The sequence below is a fragment of the Elgaria multicarinata genome, chromosome 3 (genome assembly GCF_023053635.1).
Source record: "Elgaria multicarinata webbii isolate HBS135686 ecotype San Diego chromosome 3, rElgMul1.1.pri, whole genome shotgun sequence".
NCBI lineage: Eukaryota > Metazoa > Chordata > Lepidosauria > Squamata > Anguidae > Elgaria > Elgaria multicarinata.
In genome coordinates, this window is record NC_086173.1 from 142,899,197 (window position 1) to 142,921,190 (window position 21,994).

A 21,994-nucleotide genomic window follows, 5' to 3' on the forward strand; every position below is an offset into this window, starting at 1 on the left:
TGCTGTCGGGATCCACTGAGAAATAGCCAAGCCGCTCAAACTGGAATTTGGCAAAGGGCTTGGCCCCACACACAGATCTGTCCACCAGAGCCTCCTCAATCACATGGAGTGAGTCCTAGGGTGGAAGTGAAAATGGGGGGTGGCGGAGATTAAAATAGGGCAATGGGACTTCCCCTCACATATTCCCCTCTGACTTTTATACTGCCTGTTTGGTGCATTCTCTTCCCCTCCTTATTGTTTTATTATGATTTTATTAGAATGTAAGCCTATGCGGCAGGGTCTTGCTATTTATTGTTTTACTCTGTACAGCACCATGTACATTGATGGTGCTATATAAATAAATAATAATAAAAATAATAACATGGGCTTGCCGAAGGTTCTTCATCCCCACAGATTAAAATACACAACAGCTTTTATCCCGCTCGTATTTCTTAGCACACCCACCCTTGTAGCTATCTGCCCGCATCAGTATTTGTATGGCAAAGAGATACACCTTTGAACCAGCACAGACATGAGTATAAACAAGCGCATCCTGATCACGCTCCAATTCACAAGACTTCCCTCCCGACTGGACACACGCAGACCAGATGTTGGCATACCAGGAAGGCACTCAGAGCAGTGCAGCATCACCTTTTCCTTCTCTCTGAATAGGAGATGTACCTTTGGTAAATTCCTTGTGTATTATTAACCTGGTCTTTAATATTTTGGTTAACATTGAATATTTTATGTCCTCACAGCTCTGTACTTTAATCTTGTCAAATGCCAGGTCTTATAGGTCTTGCAATATTCCACTTGTGCCATTAAAAAAAAATGTACGTTGCACCCACCCGCACACATATATACACACACACAAATGCCTCCCAAAGCCAGTCCGATTCCACCTCTCTATTCCTGTCCATCCCAATCCAAGGCCTGGAAAGCCTCCTCTGGGCCCAGCACTCACAGGGTTGACGTCACTCAGGAAGCCCCCTGGCACTTCTGTGGAGTCTTCAGGATTCTTGTGCAGGAACCTGCAAGCCAAAGGGTTTAAGTCACAGTTAGGAGGGTGTTGCGCTGCTGGAATGGATGAACAGAGGCTGCTGCAGGACCGACTGGCCAATGGCATCTCCATCTCCTAGGTGTGGCTCTCCCATTAGCCATCCCTAAACTTCCGAGGGACTAGCTGAGTCCCCTGCGGCTTGATGCTACGTGTACCGTGGTGTCACATCGATACATCGGGCCTGCGTCACTTCACCAAGTGAAGCAACTTGGACAATGAAGATCCCAGCCTCACAAAGGTCCAGCGCATGTTCATTGAGCTCTTCTCAATATCTGCCTTAGCAGGAAGCGCCGAAGAGACCATAATCCCAGGGAGAAGGTCCCCTTTGGCAATAGGGCAGCAGAAATAACTGCTGTGCATTCATTCCGCGGTTAGGTGGTATGCAGAAGGAGAATCACGAACACTTTGCCTTAGGATGGAAGGTGATCAATTCAGTTCTGATCTGCCAAGGCGGGCAACTGTTGCACAACTTCCCTGCCAATGAAACCTGCACTGTGTTAGCACAGGCTGGCAGTTGTGTGATGGTGGGGCAATTGGTTCTGCCCTCTGTAGCCCATCCCTCTTAGCAGAATGTGCCAGGGCTACATATAGACAGGAGAGTTCCAAAACCGATTGGGGGGGTAGGGGGGGCAGCTTGCCATGACTCCCCTCCTGCACTGGCCTCCCCGCAACTTGGGATCTTTCAGAGCAATCGACACCCCTAGTACTCACAGCCGCTCGTACTGTCGAACCTCACACCCAAGAGGATCTGACACCCAGTGGATGAAGGCCTTGGGCTTCTCCGCTGCCTCCGACTTTGTGCAGGTGACTTCTAGCTCTCGCACACGTCCATCAGTATCCTAAGCACAGGTGGAGAAGTCAGTTCCATGGGACTACCCAACCTCTTCGACACCTCCCTTCAGGTATGTAGGCTAAGCAGTCTCTCCTCTCTCAAAAAGTCCCCCTCTGGCAGTAGGGGTGGGGACCTACATTTCACATTTCTTCTGATCAGTGCAGAGGCGAAGCAAATTACTTATTTCCACGATGGATTTGCTACACCCAGCTCTGCTTGTATGGGCATTCTTGCTCAGAGGCCAAACCCCCACCCCATCCCCACAAAGCCATATCTGAATCCCCGTACAAATACCTTGTGATCACAGCCACAATTTGTTTACTGGCTAGCTGTTTGGCCAGTTTCAGAGATGTTAAAGAAATCTTTTTCCTATCCATACTTGTGCCCAAGTTGGACATTTTGGTTGTTCTTGGGATCAGGGAGAGGGAAAAAGTCTCTATGGTTGCTTAACAACTGCAGAGTGGCCTCCAAAACGAAATCTAAGTTGATCTGGTACACATAAAAACTATTATTTCATTTGTGTTCCGCTCAATCAAGAGGACACCTTCTAACACAAAATAGAGGATTCTCGCCTTCCCCAACCTGATGCCATCCAGATTGTTGGACTATAACTCTGATTATCCCCACCAGCATGGCCATTGGTGGTTATGAGAGTTGAAGTCCAACACATCTAGAAGGCATCAGATTGGGGAAGGCTAAAATAGTATGTTAAAAACATGACATTCTTTAAGACCACCTCCATTAAAATTACAGTGCAACTGGAGCTAACAGCAAAATGATAAGACCGGAAGACATCCTAAACACCAGAAAATGTTTGGATAACATTTTACAATTCTTTCTTTCTTTTAAAAGGGGGGAATCCCAAGAAACTATATACTTGGGCTCAGCTGAGTTTCATTTGGAAGACTGTTGGGGTTACCACTGAGAAGACTCTGCTGCACTCTTAGAGATAATACAGCATAGCAATGTTATCCATTTATGCCAGCCATCCCCAACCTGGTGCACTCCAGTTGTTTTGGACCAACTCTCATCAACCCCAGCCAGCATGGCCAATGGAATGCTAGGACTTATAGTCCAAAACTTCTGGAGAGCACCAGGTTGTAGAAGGCTGGTTTATGCAGCAAACCCCATCTCCCCCTCCTTTACACCAAACTCAAGATTATATTAGCAATAGGAGGACGTAACATGGGAACAGGATGTTGGTGCAGATATCCAATGGCTACTACACCGTGCCTGGGGAAAGTGTCCTCCTAACCTAACAGGCCCTTCTAGCAGTTGCAAGAGAGGTAAACCTAGCTTCCAAGATCTGTGGAGGAGAGCTCTTAGGGGTGAGGTGTCTTGTTTGGTTTCCTATAACTGCAAGCCACCTCAAGGATCATTTAATCACAGGCAGGTATAAACCTTCAAACTAAAACAGACTGGATTTCACTGTTTGCTTGTAAATACAGAGAAAACACAGAGTGAAATCCTATTCAGAAAAAAAGTTCTACAACGCCCAGCATTCCCCAGCGAATCATGCTGGCTGGGGAATGCTGGGAGTTGTAGTACTTTTTTCTGTCTAAACATGAATGGGATTGCGGCGTAGGTGGTTAGAGAATTGAGAAAGTGCTAGCAGAGCCAGGACTGCCTCAGGGATTGTTCCCACAGAGCTGCGAGTTCAACCGCTGGAAGAGGCCATGACGCTGATTTAAACTGAGCACAATAGTTAAGACTTGCCTTCTACAGATAGCTCTTACATAGGCCAGGGATGGGCAAGTAGCAGCTTTCCAGATGTTTTGGCCCACATCTCCCATCATCTTTCACCATTGGTTATGCTGGCTAGGGCTGCTGGGAGTTGTAGTAGGCCAAACTATCTGGAGGACCATGAATTGCCCCGGCCTAACAGGGCAACAGAGCAAACAGTTCATAAGAAGGTGCCATGACACCCTCACCTTAATGACGTTCTGGACTGCAATGACGTAGCCTGCGTGCCTCAAACCCACTGGCTGCCCGGGCGCCAGGCGCTTGTAGCCTTTTTCTGGAACCTGGCACAGAAGAGACACGTCAGCGGAGACCAAATGAAGGGATCAATTTACAGCTGGCACACAGACATATAAAAAGACGCATTATATTATGTTACCAGCTCTAATGACACCAGACAATTCCCCACACCACAGATCTGCAATGTATCACACAAACACGCACACATATGCACACACAGCTATCTCAATCCCCACTCACTCCATCCCTTCGGGGGCAACAGGTTGGGGTGGCCTAGGGCTGGCCTAGGTCATGAGAGCTTCTCAGAGCGTAGTCAGAGGAATGAGAAAGGGTCCCCCAAGATAGAAACCCCAAAAGCGAGGAATGGGCGACAAGGTAAGGCCCTTTTTCAAATGTGTCAACATATTGATTAAAGGCTTTTAAAATAAAATAATATTTTTTTGGGGGGGATGCAGTGTGCATGTGTGTAGAAGTATAGACATGTAACACTTATACTGGGCAGTACCGAGATATGTTTGTATCTCAGATATAGCATTGTTGAACCAATGAGGATTGCTACTCAGGCTTTATGAGCAAAGCACATGTCAAAATGGTTAACAGATTGGCAATCCACTGAAGTACGGGGTACAGCAGGGGAACCGCCCAGAGAGCTCCGGCTATTGCACGGTATAGAAATGCAATCAGACAACCTGATACCCTGCAGAGGTTTTGGACTACAGTTCCCATAATCCCTGAATGTTGCTCATACCGGCTGGGGATCATGAGAGTTGCCATCCAAAACATCTGGAAGGCACCAGGTTGGATCTGGAGTTAACAGTCTGGCATAGTTTTCGGAACTGCCCAGAGAGCTTCAGCTAATGACCAGTGTAGAAATATAATCAATTTGGGCAAGAACACCAAAGAGAGACATATTTGGGCAAGGCTCCTTTGAGGATCAGAAGACTTTTCATTATGTGTACAGCTCTTGTATAAAATAGTAAGGGTTCTTTTTTAAAGGAGAAGATCAAGAATAACTTTGGTAAGAACAGTCTGGCAATGGAACCTATTTCCTGGAGGGGGTGGGTGGGCTCCTGCACCCCTTTGCGGGAGGGTCTTAAGCAGGGGCTGCACAGCCACTTGCTGACAATGCTCTATGTCTGGGTTTTCTCCGTCCAGCTGGACGCTGGAGTAGAAGGCCTCCCAGGCCCTGCTTCCAACACTAGGATTCTATGATGCAGGTTGAGTCCAGCTGCTCTGGGCCGAGGCCAATAGATGTGGCCACAGTCGTGCGCGTCCAACGTCTGAGAACCCTGGGAGGAGCCCGTGCCAGATCCAAATAGACTGCAAGTTGCAGGAGCCAACACTTCATCAAAGGGAAGTGAATCATTCTGCAGTGCAGGCTTGGCCCCCGTCCAGAGAACGCGCAATGGCCAAGTACAGATGGGGCTGCAAGCGAGCGGCAGCAGAGGACACGTCCGCCACTTCCGAATCCCAGGGCTGGGCGAGGCAGGGCCCACTGGCGTCCAATGGAGAAGGCACCTGCCATGCTGCAGCAGCCTCCCGCTCCCAGTTCTAGGCCCAGACAACCTGGATGTCAGCTTCCTTCTCTCCCTCGCCTCTTCCCCCCCCCCCCCGGCAGGCTCACCTCCCGGAAGTCGCTGTGTTCAATATAGACGGTCGCCTGGAAGGGGACTTTGTGGACGCCTTTGGTCTCATCCGCAGGGAAATTGGGGACAAGGACTTCTACGGTCTGGAAAGAAAACAGAAGCATCGGCCGGGTGCCTCCACTGCTGCCGAGAAAGGCCAAGAAGTGGGGCAGGGGAGCCAGGCCTCCCTTCCCTCGTCCCCCAAAGATCACGGGCTTACTTTGTGCAGTGCAGGGAAGTTGGTGATGGTCACCCGCAGCGGCTCCAGGACAGCCATGACGCGAGGTGCCTGTTCGTTCAGCACGTCCCGCACACAGGCCTCCAGCATGTGGGGCTCCATGGTGCACTGGGCAACCGTCACGCCCACCTGTCGGGAACATGGGAGTCAGCCAAGCCGGACAGAAACAGCATTTCATGGGGGATGAGGCTATCGATGGCTACTAGTCAGGATGGCTATACATAACCTCCAGCATCGGAGAAAGTATGCTGGGGGGACACGGATGGGAGGGTATTATTGCACTGAGGCCCAGCTTGTGGGCTTCCCAGAGGCAGCTGGTTGGCCTTTGTGTGAACAGTATAGATGGATTCTTGGCCTGATCTAGCACGGTTCTTCTTATGTTCTTTACTAGCTCCACGTTCATTGCTTCAGAATCTGTCTTCGAGGTGGAGCAGTATAGAAATGTTGTAAATAAATATCAAACATCACCTGGAGGTCCACAGGTTTCCTATCCCCCACGATGGAGGGTAATTTGTCTGGGGCAATAATGTCTGCGGTGGGTGGGATCAAAGTGAAAAGTGGGTGGGGCCCACCTCTCTCTCTCTCTCTCTCTCTCTCTTTCCCACCCCCTTTTCTCTCTCTCTCCTTCCCATTGGGGCAGCCAGGGGAGGGAAAGATGGCTCTTGCTAGGGGTCAGGAGCCCACCCTTGTCCTAAAGCCACCCATCCTTGTGCAGGCCAGCAAGGACGCCCCGGCAGCTTCCGCTGCGTCCTGCTGCTCATGCCATGCCCCAATATAACAGCACTGCTTAAGCTCCATGGCCAGAGGAATCAGGAATAGTGCCTGGGCCTGGAAGCAACGTCCCACCCCACACTATTTAGGCATCCACCCATCCCCGAGCCCCGGCAGATGCATCTTTACCCGAGCGCAAAAGTTGTTGATTGCTTCTGAGGGAAAGCCTCGGCGCCGTAGAGCCGTCAGTGTGAAAAGCCGCGGGTCGTCCCAGTCCCTAGAACGGCAACGCCAGCAGTGAGGCCATGAGGGCCCAAGCCTTGCCCCGGGTCCTCCTGGCCCAATGGCCCTCCAACACACCCACAGAGCCAAACCTGCCGCTCACCTGACCGCCCCTGTTTCGACCAGGCGAATGATCTTCCGTTTGGAGACCACCGTGTAGAGGAGGTTGAGGCGCCCGTACTCCCACTGCACAGGGCAATACACGTCCAGGGCGTTGCACAGCCAGAAATAGGAGGAGCGTCTGCCAGGAGAGAGAACAGCAGCATCCGTCAGAGCACGTACAATAGGCAGGAATCACAAAGCACAATCTCAGGCTGGCATTTATGCATCTTCAGTTTCGTAGGACTTGTTTGGCTTTCACGACTCGCGTGTTTTCCAGTAAAGCCAAGAGCAGCAGTGCAGAAATGAATGAGAGAAGGACAGAGACCCAATCAACCAGTTTCCCCTTTACCATGAGGACTAGAATCCTGACCTTCATTTGAGATACCAAACCAGAGTTCTCAGGATATTGAATTTCATGCCAGCAAAGGGATGGGCAACTTGGGGCCCTCCAGATATTTTGACCTAGAACTCCCATCAGACCTTGCCAGCATAGCCAATGGTGAGGGATGATGGGAACTGTAGGCCAAAACAGGTGGCCTACCCCTGAGATTTATTTAGAATTCTTATACCCTGCCCTTCCTTTGAAAGGAGCACAGAGTGGCTTACAGTTTGAATAAAACCGGGACCAATAAAACAAACATAAAGTCATACTCTTAAAACAATTCCAATGCAACGAGAATGATTTAACCTATCAGCACCAAAGGCAACAAGACAGGAGCCAAATGCTTGTGCAGATAAAAAGGTATTTAACTTGCATTTAAAAATAATCACCGTGAGAGAGCAGATTCTGCCGCCCTACAAGGAACAGAAGGAATCTAAATCCATAACATCCAAGCCTCCTAAATCTTGGCCATATTTGTTCCTGTGTGAAAAGGCAGCCATGGAGAACCTGCAGCCCTCCAGATGTTGGTGGACTACAACTCCCAGCATCCCTGACCGCTAGGTCTGATGTGATGTTGGGAGTCCATCATCATCTAGAGCAGCCTTCCTCAACCTGGGGCGCTCCAGATGTGTTGGACTGCATCTCCCAGAATGCCCCAGCCAGCTGGCTGGGGCATTCTGGGAGTTGTAGTCCAACACATCTGGAGCGCCCCAGGTTGAGGAAGGCTGATCTAGAGGATCACAGCTTGCCCAGCCCTGGGCTAAGGGATTCTCCTACGGACCGTATACTCTCTCCAAGGGAAAGCAAAAAGACGGACTCTCACCTGGCCTGGAATTCTTTGGTGCAGAGCGAGTGTGTGATGTGCTCCAGGGAGTCGCAGAGGCAGTGTGTGTAGTCATAGGTGGGGTAGATGCACCTGCAAAGCCAGAGACAGCCAAGAGCTCAGAACTCCACAAACATCAGCCACCTCTTCTCTTTTTCAATGCTCCCAACAATCACCCCCATCCCTCAACAAGCTCAGAGCTCCCCACAACTTAGGGTGACCCTATGGAAAGGAGGACAGGGCTCCTGTAACTTTAACAGCTGTATTGAGCAGGGAATTTCAGCGGTTGTCATTTGTATGCATGTAGCACCTGCTGAAATTCCCTCTTCATCACAACAGTTAAAGGTGCAGGAGCTTTTGTATCTGGTCACTGTAGTATAGCTCTTGCAGCTTTAATGGTTGTGATGAAGAGGGAATTTCACCAGGTGCTGCATGCATGCAAATGACACCTGCTGAAATTCCCCTTCCAATACAACTGTCAAAGGTACAGGAGCCTTGTCCTCCTTTCCATAGGGTTACCCTACTGCAACTTTACTCCAGTGTATAGCTGTACACATACCCACACTAGCTTTTAAGGCTGCTTGGGAGCCCAGTCCTCTCACCTCAAGGCCTGACAGCTGCCTGGGGACAACACTCTCTCCCCACACACTCTAGGGTTCAGCGTCTAAGGCTTCACACACTCAGCCCAATAGAGAACATGGGCTAGAGACCCTTGACTTCTCCTAAACTGTCTCCGCCTCATCCCAGCCCCAAACAATATGTCTTCTGATGTCCAATCCCAACCAACACACTGACTCCAGGTGGCCGCCACATACCATTTATCCCCAGTGCGGTGGTGCGGTGTGTACTTGATGCGATAAGCCACGGGGTCCATCTTCCCATCCTCCATCACCATCTTCATGCGCAGCGTGGCCTCGCCCTCCCCAAACTTTCCCTTGCGCATGTCCTGCAGAGACGGAACGAACATGGGGACGTTGGGACCAGCCTCATGGGAAAGCTTGTGACGGCGGTGAAGGATCCTGGCTTCTGCTGCCGCCTCCGCTTCTCCTCCAACAGGAGCCACGAGAGCAGGGATGGTGAACCCCTTTCAGCGCAAGGGCAGAAATCCATTTCGGAGTCGCTCTCGAAGGCCACATTCTGAAGATGGGCTGAGCCAATGTCAAAAGAGTTGGGCCAAATATTAGCTTAAAGCTCTTACAGACAGTGACTTAGGAGAAGCATTTCAATCTTTTAGATTGGGGGGGGGAACTGCACAGAATCTGGGAAACCACCAAACTATTGGTGGTTGTGGGAAAGGGGCAGGGCCAGGGAAAGAGGCAGGGCCCTCTGCGGATTTGGCCCCAAGCACACCACCTTCACATCAACAGAACCTGAAGTGTAGAATCAGTGACTTCAAAGAACACAATCCTTTGGGACGAGGACTGTCAGAAGGAAATGGGTGGAGAAGAGGAGAAGAGGGTTTAGGAGAGGGGGAAATAGAAATTAAAGGGGAAGGAACAGGTGTACAAAATAATGCCCCTGACCGACCGACCCCCTATGAGCCTTTAGTACTAGTAAATCCTCAACTGGCCGGTCCCTCCATGGGGAAAGGGGTGGGTTGTATCCTTTGATTTCTTCCACATTCTGGTGGCAAACGTAACAATGGGGCAATAGAAATTAAAGGGGGGGAACAGGTGTACAAAATAATGCCCCTGACCCTCCCTACAATTGTATGAGCCTTCAGCAGTTGTTACAGATATAACCATGAGGGCCAGACACTTGTTGTTTTCAAAGAAAAACCGCAAAGACATTGAGAATGTTGAACGCCACCCACGTGGAGACACGCAGCCCTCACTGCAGCTGGCGATGCTGCATGTCTTGGATACATTCCAGGAAGAACTCCCAAGTGTTCCACAGTTCCATCCGGAAAGGAGAGCCGGCTGCCCTAGTTTGCTCACACAAAATGGCAGTACCTCAAAAAGCAGGAGCGACTCCTCGACCGGCCGGTCCCTCCACGGGGAAGGGGGTGGGTTGTGTCCTTTGATTTCTTCCACCTTCTGGTGGCAAACGTAAGCATGGCCCCTAAAGAGGGAACGGAGGCATCAGCCACAAAGACAAGGGGCAGGGGTTTAGGTAGGAAGGCATGCTAATGTATGGTGGGGAGATGTTCTCAGACAGCTCCATCCAGGAAAAACAAAAAACCAAAGCCTAGAATAATGGACACTCTGGGGACGGAGAAATGGGGTGGAAGCCTTCTCCATCGTCCCCGGTGCAACTCCACCCTCCTCACCTCCGGATGAGATCCACAGCCCAGGTGTACAACTGGTCGAAGTAGTCGGAGGCGTGCGTCACCGCATAAGGGGTGTACCCTGAGGGAAAGCAAGGCCCGGTTGTGAGAAGGGGTGCTCCCTTCGTGCCATTCTTGGGTCAGTCTAAGGCCACAGCGAAGATATTCTTTTATTTTAAGACATTTTTAACCTGCCTTTCAAGATGCACTACCCTCACAAGGTGACCTACATCATTATGAAGGCGAGAACATACCATTACAATTAACCACACACAGAGAGCAGCTGCTAATATTAGAGAGCCAGTGTGGTGTAGTGGCTAAAGTGTCAGACTGGGAATCGGGAGATCCGGGTTCTAGTCCCCACTCGGCCATGGAAACCCATTGGGTGACTTGGGCCAGTCACAGGCTCTCGGCCCAACCCACCTCACAGGGTTGTTGTTGTGAGGATCAAGTGGAGAGGAGGAGGAGGATTATGTACACCGCCTTGGGTTCCTTGCAGGAGAAAAGGTGGGATGTAAATGCAATAATAAATAAAATAATATTTTTAAGCACTCAATGCAGACTGAAATATGTGCATTTTCAGCTTCTGCTTTTTTTCTTTTAAGACAGGTTTATAAAAGGGTTGGGAGGGGGGGCTGAGAAGCAGCTTCCTCAAGCCCACCTCAAGCTCCTGTCAACAAACCCCCCACACAGTGGCTCTCCCCACCCACCCCATTCCCGGCACTCCTACTTCATGCCATGGTGCAAAACCTACTCGCCGAGCAATGAGTTCAGAAAAACCAAGAGCTTTCTCCCCTCCCCCTCCCTCAGGCCCATCCACCCACCCACGCACCCCTTTTACACACACACACACACACACACACACCAGCTAGCATCTCCGCCCACCTCTCCTTGCTTGCACATACCTAACCACTCCACAATGTCACGGATGGCCGTAAAGTACTTCTCCTCCTCCTTTTCAGGATTTGTGTCATCGTAGCGCAGGAAACAAATCCCGCCATTTGCCTTGGAGTGGGGGGGGGGAGAAGAGAGAGATTAAGCCACACAGTTAACCCACCCTCCAGCTCAGCTGGAAACCTCCTTTCCCTCCCAAACACGGCCCACCCATACTTGCCGAGGGAAATCTGGGGCAACGGTTCACTTGCCGTTACATAGCCATGGACGGCTGCAAGCGGAAACCCCCCCCACCCTGCAATTCAACAAGAGTCTGAGTGAGGCCCAGGACTCTCACCTTGGCGAAGCCGAAGTTGAAATTGATGGCTTTGGCGTGACCGATGTGCAGGATGCCATTGGGTTCAGGAGGGAATCGTGTGCGCACCTAGGGCAGAAGACATTGCAACCATGTGAACCGAGATCTCCCTATGGGCCAGGTAGCCCCCACCCCTATAAATTCAGAGGCCAGCTTATTTGGTGTGATGGCATGGGATGCTGCAACCTTGATGAAGCTAAGCAGGTCTAGGCCTGGTCAGTTTCTGGAAGGTGACTACCTGGGAACCCCATGTACATTGATTCCTGCATTGAGCAGGGGGTTGGACTTGATGGCCTTGTTAAGCCCCTTCCAAATCTATGATTCTATGATCTCACACCCAGTAAGTAGGTGTCAGATTGCAGCCTGGATCTGGCAGCCATAAAGCATGATGTGTGCACTGGCAGAACGTCAGCCCTGTGCCTGCTAGTGCCACACGCTGGGGACATCTCTCTGCTCCCCCAAGTCTCGAGTTTCACCATCAGCCTCATCAGAAGAACAACTCTGCTGCCCCAGACGGGCAGGGAGTGTCGCAGGGCTTGAGACACTTCCAAGAGACCCAAGGCCACGTGGTGGATGAACCCAGCCTCCCCAATTCAGAGGATGGAAAGAAATGGGCCCTCGGAGCACCTGTCCGCCGGTGAGCTCCAGATGTTGCTTCAGGAGGTTCATGGTGTTGGGCGTCACAACGTAGCCTTCCGTTTTGTAGTTCTCACCTGGAGAGGCAAAGAACACGTCAGCACACTGGACACAGATGAGTGAAACACAGCTCATGACTCCATAATTCTTCCGCAATAAAACTCCCAATTTCTGGGCGGGGGGGGGGGATGAATTACAGGACTGCGCGTTAAAATCTGTCCAATTGGCAGATTTAATCCACTGTCAATCTTCATAGCTTATTGCTAAATCGGTGAGGTTTCACAAGTGGGATTGTGGCTTCATAAGCCACCTTCTCCCATCCCCAATAATCCCCATTTGGGCAGAGGCCTGTGCTTCAGGGGAGCCATTCAGTGGCAACAGGAGCAAACCCCACCTCCAGAGCAGCTTAGCATCAACACCAACAGGGCCAGTCTTCTCATTAGGGCGGACTGAGGCAAATGATTCAGGTGGTGGTGAGGGAAGAGCGGTGAATTGCTCCCCCCTGCCTCTCACCAGGATGTCTCGCCTCCTCCTCCTCCTCCTCCTCCTCCTCCAGCAAGTTCTGTTGAGAACCTCTCCAGCCCTGACATTTGCCACAGTGAGAGAGTGGCCAACAGGGCTCTCTGCAGCAGCCGCCCACCCAGCCCACTCCTCTACTTGACCGAAGTCTTGTGAGAGGTCGATCATGACCTTCCGAGACTTCAGGCGAGCTCCCTGCAGCTGGGAAGGAAGGCGGCAGCTTCTTGCCTTGGGGCAGCAAGATAGGTTGGGCGCTGGGCTTGAGCATCAAACTGCTAAACCAGCCTGGGGCCTTCCAGATGTTTTAATTACAACTCCAAACAGCCTCCTCCAGCATGGTCAATAGTCAGGGAAGATGGAAGTTGTAGTCCAAACCATCTGAAGGGCACCAGATTGGGGAGGGCTAGGATAAGCCATCCATGCGTGAAAAGCAAGCCCTTCAAGGCCCCCTACAATTTATTTATTGTTTTATTTATTTATTACATATTTATGCTACCCAACAGCCTAAGCTCTCTGGGCAGTTTTCAACTAAAACCATAAAATCCAGTTTAAAACTTTAAAATCACATAAAACCAGAATTACAGAATAAATTTAGCCCAAAAGGAAGCATTAGGCTGCTGTTTTAAGTACTGTAAATTTGGTGCAATTTATATTTTAATGTAAGAGCCTTTGAGTTTGAACTTATCATAGAAAACTATGTCTCAATCAATCGTATGTCCTTTAAACCCTCAAGCGTGCACCAATTATGGTATTTTGTGCTTAATCACAGTATGATTGGATAATGCTGGTGGTGGTGTGCCAGTCAACCTGTATCAGGCAGCGGCCCCCACTTTCCAGGGGGCCTGGAATATTGAGGACGTCGCTGATAAAATAATCAGTGAAATGGATAATGAGCCAGTATGGTGTAGTGGCTAAAGTGTTGGACTTGGAGTCGGGAGATCCGGGTTCTAGTCCCCACTCAGCCGTGACTGGGTGACTTTGGGCTAGTCACAGACTCTCAGCCCAACCCACCTCACAGGGTGGTTGTTGTGAGGATAAAATGGAGAGGAGGAGGAGGATTATGTATGCCACCTTGGGTTCCTTGGAGGAAAAATGGTGGGATATAAATGCAATAATAAATAAAATTAAAAAAAAATAAATGCACCCAGATGCAGGTGAAAGCAAAAGACTTCAAGGCAGCTTACCTGGCTTATGGAATTTGAGCGCTTCGCCCCTCAGCTGCTCCATGAGGGATTTTGTCTCTTGGTACACATCACCTGCAGGGAAACAGCCTGGGTCAGGGCTCCAGTAGTGGAGAAACGATGGCATCAAGAAGCAGACCTGGCAAAGCCGCCCCCTTTGCAGAAACAGCTGGGGTTATTTCCCGCCCCCTGCTACCTTTGCCAGGGTCTTCCTTCTCTTGTTGTCTCCCCACATCTGTCAAAATTTAGACTGTAAGCTTCTCAGGACAGGGGCCTGCTGTTTTGCTTCTTGCTCTCTGAAGTGTATGTTGCTGACATACTTATTAATAACAATAATAACAACAACAGCAATTGTATTAGTTTGACGATGATGATATAATATCATTTAATAATACTAATACAAATAATAAACTAATCACCATCAAACTAATACAATTTTAAATTATTATTATTATTATTATTGATGATGATGATTATAATGCCCAACAGAAAGCCATCATTCAGAATGAAAGAGAGATTGCCAGAACCAGAAGTAAAGCTTCCAAGGAGGAGTCTCATAGCTTAAAACAATTCCAGCTGCCTTACAAGCTACAACCAGGCTTTGGCTTGGACTAGGCCCCAGACTGTAGTCTGAAAAAAGAAAGAAAGATGCAGCAACCTTGCTGATACAGAACTGATTCTGCTCAGTGCCTGAATAGGAGACCCTCTGACACAGGGAGGGTTCTGATCCCGAGTCAGACCGTTGGGGCATGGCTAGATGAGGGGGGTGGAGGAGGAGGATCTCGCGATTTTATGATCGTGAGATCGTCCCCCTCAGTCTACATGCAGCATGCGACGTCCCAGGAGGAAGAGGACATCACACCTGTCATATTTTTTGCTCCAGCACAAAGGTTAGTCTTTTTTTTTTTTTTTTTTTAAAAAGCCCCAACCCCGCTCTCCACCCACCCCACCCGATGGGCACAGAGCACTTGCAGAGCTCTGTGCCCGGTGCCTGGCTCCTCACGTTTACTTGTGAGGAGCCAGGATGAAAACGGGATGCCCGGCCACAAGTCCCGTGGTCCCAAGATCATCCCGAGACTGCGGGAAAAGTCGGGATAGAAGAGTGGGGCGATATCCTGGGGAAATGCAGGGATCACCCCTCCGTGCTCCTGGGATCCCGTGCATGTGGACGCACAGCGACGATCCTGGGGATATCACCCTGTCTAGACATGCCCCCTTGTCTCTCCTAGCTCATTATTGTCTACAACAGCTTTTCCCAACCCGGTGCTATCCAGGTGTGTTGGACTACAGATCCCATCATCCCCTAGCCAGTTGTCTGGGGATTGTGGGAGTTGTATTCCAAAGTATCTACCCTTGAGCTACAGCCCTTCCTTAGGAGCCCTGTGTATTCCCTCTTGAGCTTCCTATTATGGAAGGAAGACAGGCTATAAAAGCAATACATAGATAAAAAATAAAACCCGCCACCCATCTTGGACTGCCCACAGCTATTACACACAGCGTCAGATTGTTGCGGGGGTTAATTGCACACTGGTCGCCGTTCTCCATGGGGGCACTAGAGGGCGCCCCAGACCTCAGGCCAAGCTAAGGAGCTTGAAGGTTCCAGCAGTTGAGAGGAATTTTCTTGAGGCAGCAAAATAAAATAAAAAGTTAAAATGCAAACTGGGAGAATGGAGCACTGCCAACAGTCTATCCCACCAGCTCTGTGTGTCCTTCACTGAGATGGCAGGTGGGTGCTGAGAGGCAGTGGAGCTGTGAGTGCCAGGAAGACTCCAGAGCAGTTACAGAGCTTCATGTGCTTAAATGAAAATTAGAAGCCAGAGGCAAAGGCCGTACCGTTTTCCACCACAGCTGCCTTCCCCTTCTTGTCGGGCTCAGCAGCGCGAGGCTTTGGGGCCTGAGGAGAAAACAAGGAGCAGACGCTGAGTTTAACAGGATCTGGCCTCAAGGTGTCAAAGCTTGTAACAGACACACACACACACACACAGGGAGAGAAATGTATCAGGTGAAGCGTTTCCTGCATGCAGAGACGCGATCGGAAAAGCTTCACCTGCTCTGTTAAAGCGGTGGGGGCGGGAGGAGAGGAGAGTGGCAGCCATCATCCCCAGTGGGGGAGCGGTGTGTCCAGACCGGCTCCATCCACAGAAATCTCCCGTTTCAGAAGGGTGCTCAGCCTGCAGCCCCACAGGTATCATGTGCCATAGAAGCTTCCTTCTGGCCATTTTGCACAAGGCTTGACTGGCAATGGTCCTGCTGCAATGAATGGACCGTGCTGGTTTTCTCCCAGGATCCTCAAGCATGGGAAGCCTGCAAGCATGGATCCTTCAGAAGTACTCTTTGCCCCCCATGGCTATGGCACTCCAGTGCAAGCCTCTCCAAGCAGAGGATGGTACTCAGCATCTTTACACACACACACAGCATAGAACTCAGAAAGGTGCTAGATTCTCTGCCAGTTTTAAAGTTTCTCATTTCCCCCATAATTATTCCATGCTGCCCTGATTCCCCCATAATTATTCCATGCTGCCCTGAGTCTTGGGCACACTCTACTGACCCCTTCTGGCCAACCTAGAATCAGCAAGTATGAACTGTGAAAGAAATCAGCAGCGCAGGTAGATGGCTATTTGATGCAGACAAGTGAGACCTGCAACAGAATGTTGCAGTGTGGTTTATTGCACCAGTCAATTACTCATGCTCCCTGCGATACTCCATTCTAGTCCCATTCGATCCAGTTTTCTGTCATCCACGCTGCAACAGTAAGTTTGCATTCTGTGGCCACTAGGCATGCTCAGTCCAAATTGAGGTATTTTGAGGGTTCCACCCTTATGGCTATTTTTCCACAATAATGTTTTGTACTTCTGCAAACCTTGAGGTTCCCACAAGCCAGCCAACATCTTCTTGTGCATGGGTGGTACCATTTTGGCTGCATAACCAGCAGCACTGACAAACCTGAACTTCAGAAATGAGAGGGAATAATTGCAGGAAGGAAAAGAAAACAATAAAATTAAGAATTCAGCTGTAAACTGGAATCTCCTTTTACTGTACAAGAATTTACAGCTTGATCAGGATGTCATTTTGAAAGTTTAACATTCTTTAATATTTAGAAAGTGGTCTCTCTCCTTTCTTGGGGGTAATTGTTAGCTTACAAAGAATTATTCATTATTGGTTTTTTAAATTAGAAAAAAAATGGAACAACAGCAACAATATATAAAACAAAAGAGTAGAGTGGGATATTGAAGAGGAGGGAAAAGATCAGTAAGCTAAAATGATTTAAGGTACACATTTCATAGAATAGTAGAGTTGGAAGGTGCCTAAAAGGCCATCGAGTCCAACCCCCTGCTCAATGCAGGAATCCACCCTAAAGCATACTTGACAGATGGTTGTCCAGCTGCCTCTTGAAGGCCTCTAGTGTGGGAGAGCCCACAACCTCACCAGGCAACTGGTTCCATTGTCGTACTGCTCTAACAGGAAATTTTTCCTGATGTCCAGCTGGAATCTGACTTCCTGTAACTTGAGCCCGTTATTCCATGTCCTGCACTCTGGGAAAATCAAGAAAAGATCCTGGCCTTCCTCTGTGTGACAACCTTTTAAATAAATAAATAAATAATAATAATAATAATAATAATAATAATAATAAGTATTTGAAGAGTGCTATCATGTCTCCCCTCAATCTTCTCTTCTCCAGGCTAAACATGCCCAGTTCTTTCAGTCTCTCTTCATAGGGCTTTGTTTCCAGACCCCTGATCATCCTGGTTGCCCTCCTCTGAACACACTCCAGCTTGCCTGCGTCCTTCTTGAAGTGTGGTGCCCAAAACTGGATGCAATACTCTAGATGAGGCCTAACCAGGGCCGAATAGAGAGGAACCAGTACCTCACGCGATTTGGAAGCCATACTTCTATTAATGCAGCCCAAAATAGCATTTGCCTTTCTTGCCTTTCTTTCTCAACCTTTGTCCTAGAAATCCAAATCCCAAAGCCTGGTTATGATTCTTTGTGTCTCAGGTTTAAGGCATACAATGGAAGTCACAACTTATTAAACTGTCTTATTTACAAATCAGAGACAAGCAGGCTAAAAGAAGGGCGAAGGAAGAATACAACAGCATGCGGAACCTCCAGCCCACAGGCAGAATATGGCCTGCAAGGACTCCTCATCCGGCCCACCACGCTTCTTGCCTGAGGCCCCATCCCAGTACCAAAACACAGGAAAGGGCTAATCTGCAGCAGATTTGAGATAAACCCCTTTACCTGATTGCCTCCCCCTTCCCTGCCAGATGATCTGCATGAATCTGCTGAGGTCGAGTTGGGAAGTGCGTGTGTGTGTGTGTGTGTGTGTGTGTGTGTGTGTGTGTGTGTGTGTGTGAGAGAGAGAGAGAGAGAGAGAGAGAGAGAGAGAGAGAGAGAGAGAGAGAGAGAGAGATTCACACTACTGCTTTATAGCGGTATTGAAGTGCACTGACAACTGTTGGGGCCCATTGACACATATACTATATACCACTATATCCTGCTTGGTGTGGCTCCTGCCTTTTATATACTACTTTCATGGTGGAATATCCTGCTTGGTGTAGATGAGCCCAGAGAGACAGAGAGGTGAGAATTATTTTTGTATGCCAGCTGTGGTTCCATCCACATTGGGTGCAGGTCCCACTCACTGCGCACACAGCCCTTGACATCCCAACCCAGGCCCAATTTGCATCTCGGGCTGAAAATAGTTCCCCACCCCTGCAATATAAGATGCTTCAAGGTTGTGGGATGGGGTAGGTGGAAGAGATGCCTTATAGGTCTTATCAGCCCCCTATAACAAGTCCATTGTTAACCCCAACTCCTACCCGAAGCCTGTGTGCACCCACCCAGACACACACGGAAATAGCTTGAGGGGTCAGAGAGGGAGGGAGTCATACCCAGCAACTATTTGCGCCTCCTTAGAAATGACTCGTCTACTATGGATTTAGGATGAATCCTCGGCCACCACTACCCATTGTACACACAGAACATAAGCCACCAATGCACTCCTAGGTTGGGGTGGGTGGGGAAAGACTGGGGAAACAGCAATGATGCTACCTTAGGTTTCTTTTCCAGATCAGCTTCTGTCTTTGGGCCCAGTAAATGGAGCACCTAGAGGAGGAAAAGGAAGACCATGTGAGCACAGGGGGGAGGAACCACGTGGATACTCTGGGCCTGACCAGGCTCTCTATGGTAGCTCCTTCAGCCAAATGGGCTGCAGCTTCCTGTTCTCAACCTCATTTTCTCAGGCACTCTTACTTCAGCCTTTAGGACAGCAAAGGGGAAGGGCCGTAGTTCAGTTCGTAGAGCACCTGTTTTACATGCAGAAGGTCCCAGGTTCGACCCCCAGCATCTGCAGGTAGGGCTAGAAAGACTCCTGCCTGAAAGCCTGGGCAGCCACTGCTGCCAGTCAGTGTTGACAATACTGGGCTAGATGGGCCCAGGTCTGACTCAGAACATGGCAGCTTCCTATGTTCCTAAAATGCATACTGGCTTCACATCGTTCCTGGCACACACAACCCTGCGCAGCTGCAAGGACGCAAGACTCAGGCTGCTGCTGCTGCTGCTGCCTCTCTCCAGCTGAGCCCACGCAAGAAGAGGGAGCCATGGCTCCAGTAGCACCACGTGGGCAGGGCTTGGGTGCATTCAGCATTTGTACCAGGCAGGCAAAGTATTTGGTACAAGGTTCAGCACCCAAAGAGTCTCGGGATTCTTTTTTTTTTAATGTCTCTGGCACTTGAGACTGCAAAAACAGGCTTTAAAGATGTGAGCAACACTGGTGAAGATTTCAGAAGCTGGAGGTGGGGATCATCCTAGCAGGACTTCCAATGGTCAGACAAAGGAGTTTTACCATCTTGCCGCTTTCCATGAATACCAGAAAATATACAAAATAAGTGCATGCAAATGTGCTTGATTTATACAATGCCTACGAGTCACATAGTTGTCCTGGAGTAGGATTTCTTCGTTAATTGCAGGCTCTTACACAAGCCCTAAGGGCACAGAATCCATTCCTCGCTTTAATTACACTTTAATCCCACTCTTCCTCCAAGGGTGGTATGGATGGCATGCGGCAACCTTGTGACATTGGTTAGGCTGGGAGAAAGTAATTGGCTCAGCGAGTTTCACGGCCGAGTGAAGATCTGAACCTGGGTCTCTCCGGTCTTGACCTGACATTCTTAACCACTACATCACACTGGCTCTATGGGGTACAGTACATACAGTTTGCCTTCAGGAGGCTGGCCCTGTTAATGCTGCAACAAAAGGGCTCAGCGGTATAATACCTGCTTTGCATGCAGAAGGTCCCAGGTTCAATCCCTGGCATCCAGTGTAGCCTGGTGGCTCTGAATTTGGTGGGGCTGTGACTCTATTCTTGGTTTCAAGTTAGAGCCTGCCGGAACTATCCAAGGTAGGTGCTGAACCCTAGGTCGAAAAAACAGGTTCAGCACCTTGGATAGCTCCTTTAGAGCTCAGGCTGGTTCTGACTGAAACCCAGAGTGGATTCACAGCCCCACCAAATTCAGAGCCACCAGCCTCCACTGCGGCATCTCCAGGTAGAAGGATCAGGCCTGACTCAATATAAAGGCAGCTTCCTGTTTTTAATTCTGCCGCAACGATCCAGCCAAACCCCATTGTCTTCTCCAAGGTGCCCCCGTCCAGATCTGCAGGCTCTGGCCATACCTGCAGGTCCACCTCGTTCTTAATGATTTTGCCATCTGCCCATTTCAGCTTGCTCCGTGCCTCCCCTGCAAAAAAAAAAAAAAATATGTCTGACAGGTCCTCTGTACTGGCGACCCCTTACCACGCCTGTAATCGGGGTGGTATGAAGACCTATGACCTTCAGGGCTGCTGAAGCTTCACACCTCTGCTAGAGACATTTGTATATCTACATGGAGAAAATGTGCTACTGAACTCTGATCAAGATGGGACAGAATTATTATTATTATTTATTATTATTAATTACATTTATATACCACCCCATAGCCGAAGCTCTCCGGGCGGTTTACAAAAGTTAAAAACAGTGAACATTAAAAAGAAATATACAAAATGTAAAACCATAAAAAGCATAAAATACAAACAAAAACAGACAATATCCATTTAAAAACAACTATTCTGGCTGGGGTCAGTTAAAAAGCTCAGTATATGCTGTTAAGAGAAAAGTCTTGACCTGGCGCTGAAAAGATAACAATGTTGGCGCCAGGTGAACCTCGTTGGGGAGATCATTCCATAATTGAGGGGCCACCACTGAAAAGGCCCTCTCCCTTTTCAGAAGGTATCTTAGGGGCTGCTTCCAACCTATGGAACTCCCTGCCAAGAGAGGCGAGGTTGGCTCCCTCTCTGCTGTCCTTCCCCCAGCAGGCAAAGGTGTTTTTATTCAAGCAGGCCTGTGGCGTGTAAGCGAGTCTGTTGGGTTGGGTGTGGTTTTTATTCTGTTATTGCTTTCCTTTTAATTGTGCTTTCAATGAGTTTGTTTTATTTTTGGTTTGCTCAAGCTTTTATTTATCTATGATTGTAAGCCGCTTTGAATGCCATTTTCTTGGTAGAAAGGTGGAGCACAAGTAAAATAAAATCAGTTCAATCAATCAATGATGCAGCTCTATTTATTTATCTAGATGAGCTTTTATATTGCATTTTATATTATGGTTTTATACTGTTGTTTTATACTTTGAATGTTTTTAATTTTTGTGAACCGCCCAGAGAGCTCCGGCTATTGGGCGGTATAGAAATGCAATAAATAAATAAATAAATAAATAGCTATGGTAGGACTCCAGCCTAACACTAGTTGAGAAAGTTGACATTGATGAGGAAGGAGTTGAAAAATTCCCCTTGGAACTCAGCCAATCTTACCGCATTACATTAGTACAGAGACCTTCTTACTCCCAAGGGTTTGTGGGAGATGTCCTCAGTTAAGTGAAGAATTTTGGGCTCAGTTCAGACAACACGTTAGTCAATGCAGTGTGAAAACTCCACTCAACAGTTGAGTTTTTTAGGGGTTACTCCCCACACAACATGTTGTAACTCCACTATTGTGTGACTGTGGGCTACTGTGGAGTTGAGTAAAATCCACTGCAATGTTTGATTGACAGTTCCTCCACCTTCTCTCCTCCCACGGACCTCCTGATGGTATCCCATCAGCC

The 21,994-nt window shown here is 49.0% G+C and overlaps 1 protein-coding gene across 1 annotated transcript in view; it reads right to left on the reverse strand.

Moving 5' to 3' along the window:
* The window catches only part of QARS1 (glutaminyl-tRNA synthetase 1), a 31,832-nt gene that overhangs the window by 649 nt on the left and 9,189 nt on the right, over nt 1-21,994 (reverse strand). Inside the window, exons 5-23 of the mRNA XM_063122084.1 lie at nt 20,538-20,602; nt 18,918-18,971; nt 15,699-15,759; nt 13,869-13,940; nt 12,157-12,242; nt 11,512-11,598; nt 11,186-11,285; nt 10,284-10,362; nt 9,967-10,075; nt 8,830-8,960; nt 8,015-8,107; nt 6,811-6,948; nt 6,615-6,702; nt 5,697-5,843; nt 5,476-5,580; nt 3,803-3,895; nt 1,751-1,878; nt 944-1,010; nt 1-115 (exon numbers count right to left, since the gene is read on the reverse strand). The exon at nt 1-115 is cut by the window's left edge and continues 11 nt beyond it. Of these exons, the coding sequence (XP_062978154.1) occupies nt 1-115; nt 944-1,010; nt 1,751-1,878; nt 3,803-3,895; nt 5,476-5,580; nt 5,697-5,843; nt 6,615-6,702; nt 6,811-6,948; nt 8,015-8,107; nt 8,830-8,960; nt 9,967-10,075; nt 10,284-10,362; nt 11,186-11,285; nt 11,512-11,598; nt 12,157-12,242; nt 13,869-13,940; nt 15,699-15,759; nt 18,918-18,971; nt 20,538-20,602 (1,818 nt within the window). The remainder of the gene's footprint in view (nt 116-943; nt 1,011-1,750; nt 1,879-3,802; nt 3,896-5,475; nt 5,581-5,696; nt 5,844-6,614; nt 6,703-6,810; nt 6,949-8,014; nt 8,108-8,829; nt 8,961-9,966; nt 10,076-10,283; nt 10,363-11,185; nt 11,286-11,511; nt 11,599-12,156; nt 12,243-13,868; nt 13,941-15,698; nt 15,760-18,917; nt 18,972-20,537; nt 20,603-21,994) is intronic.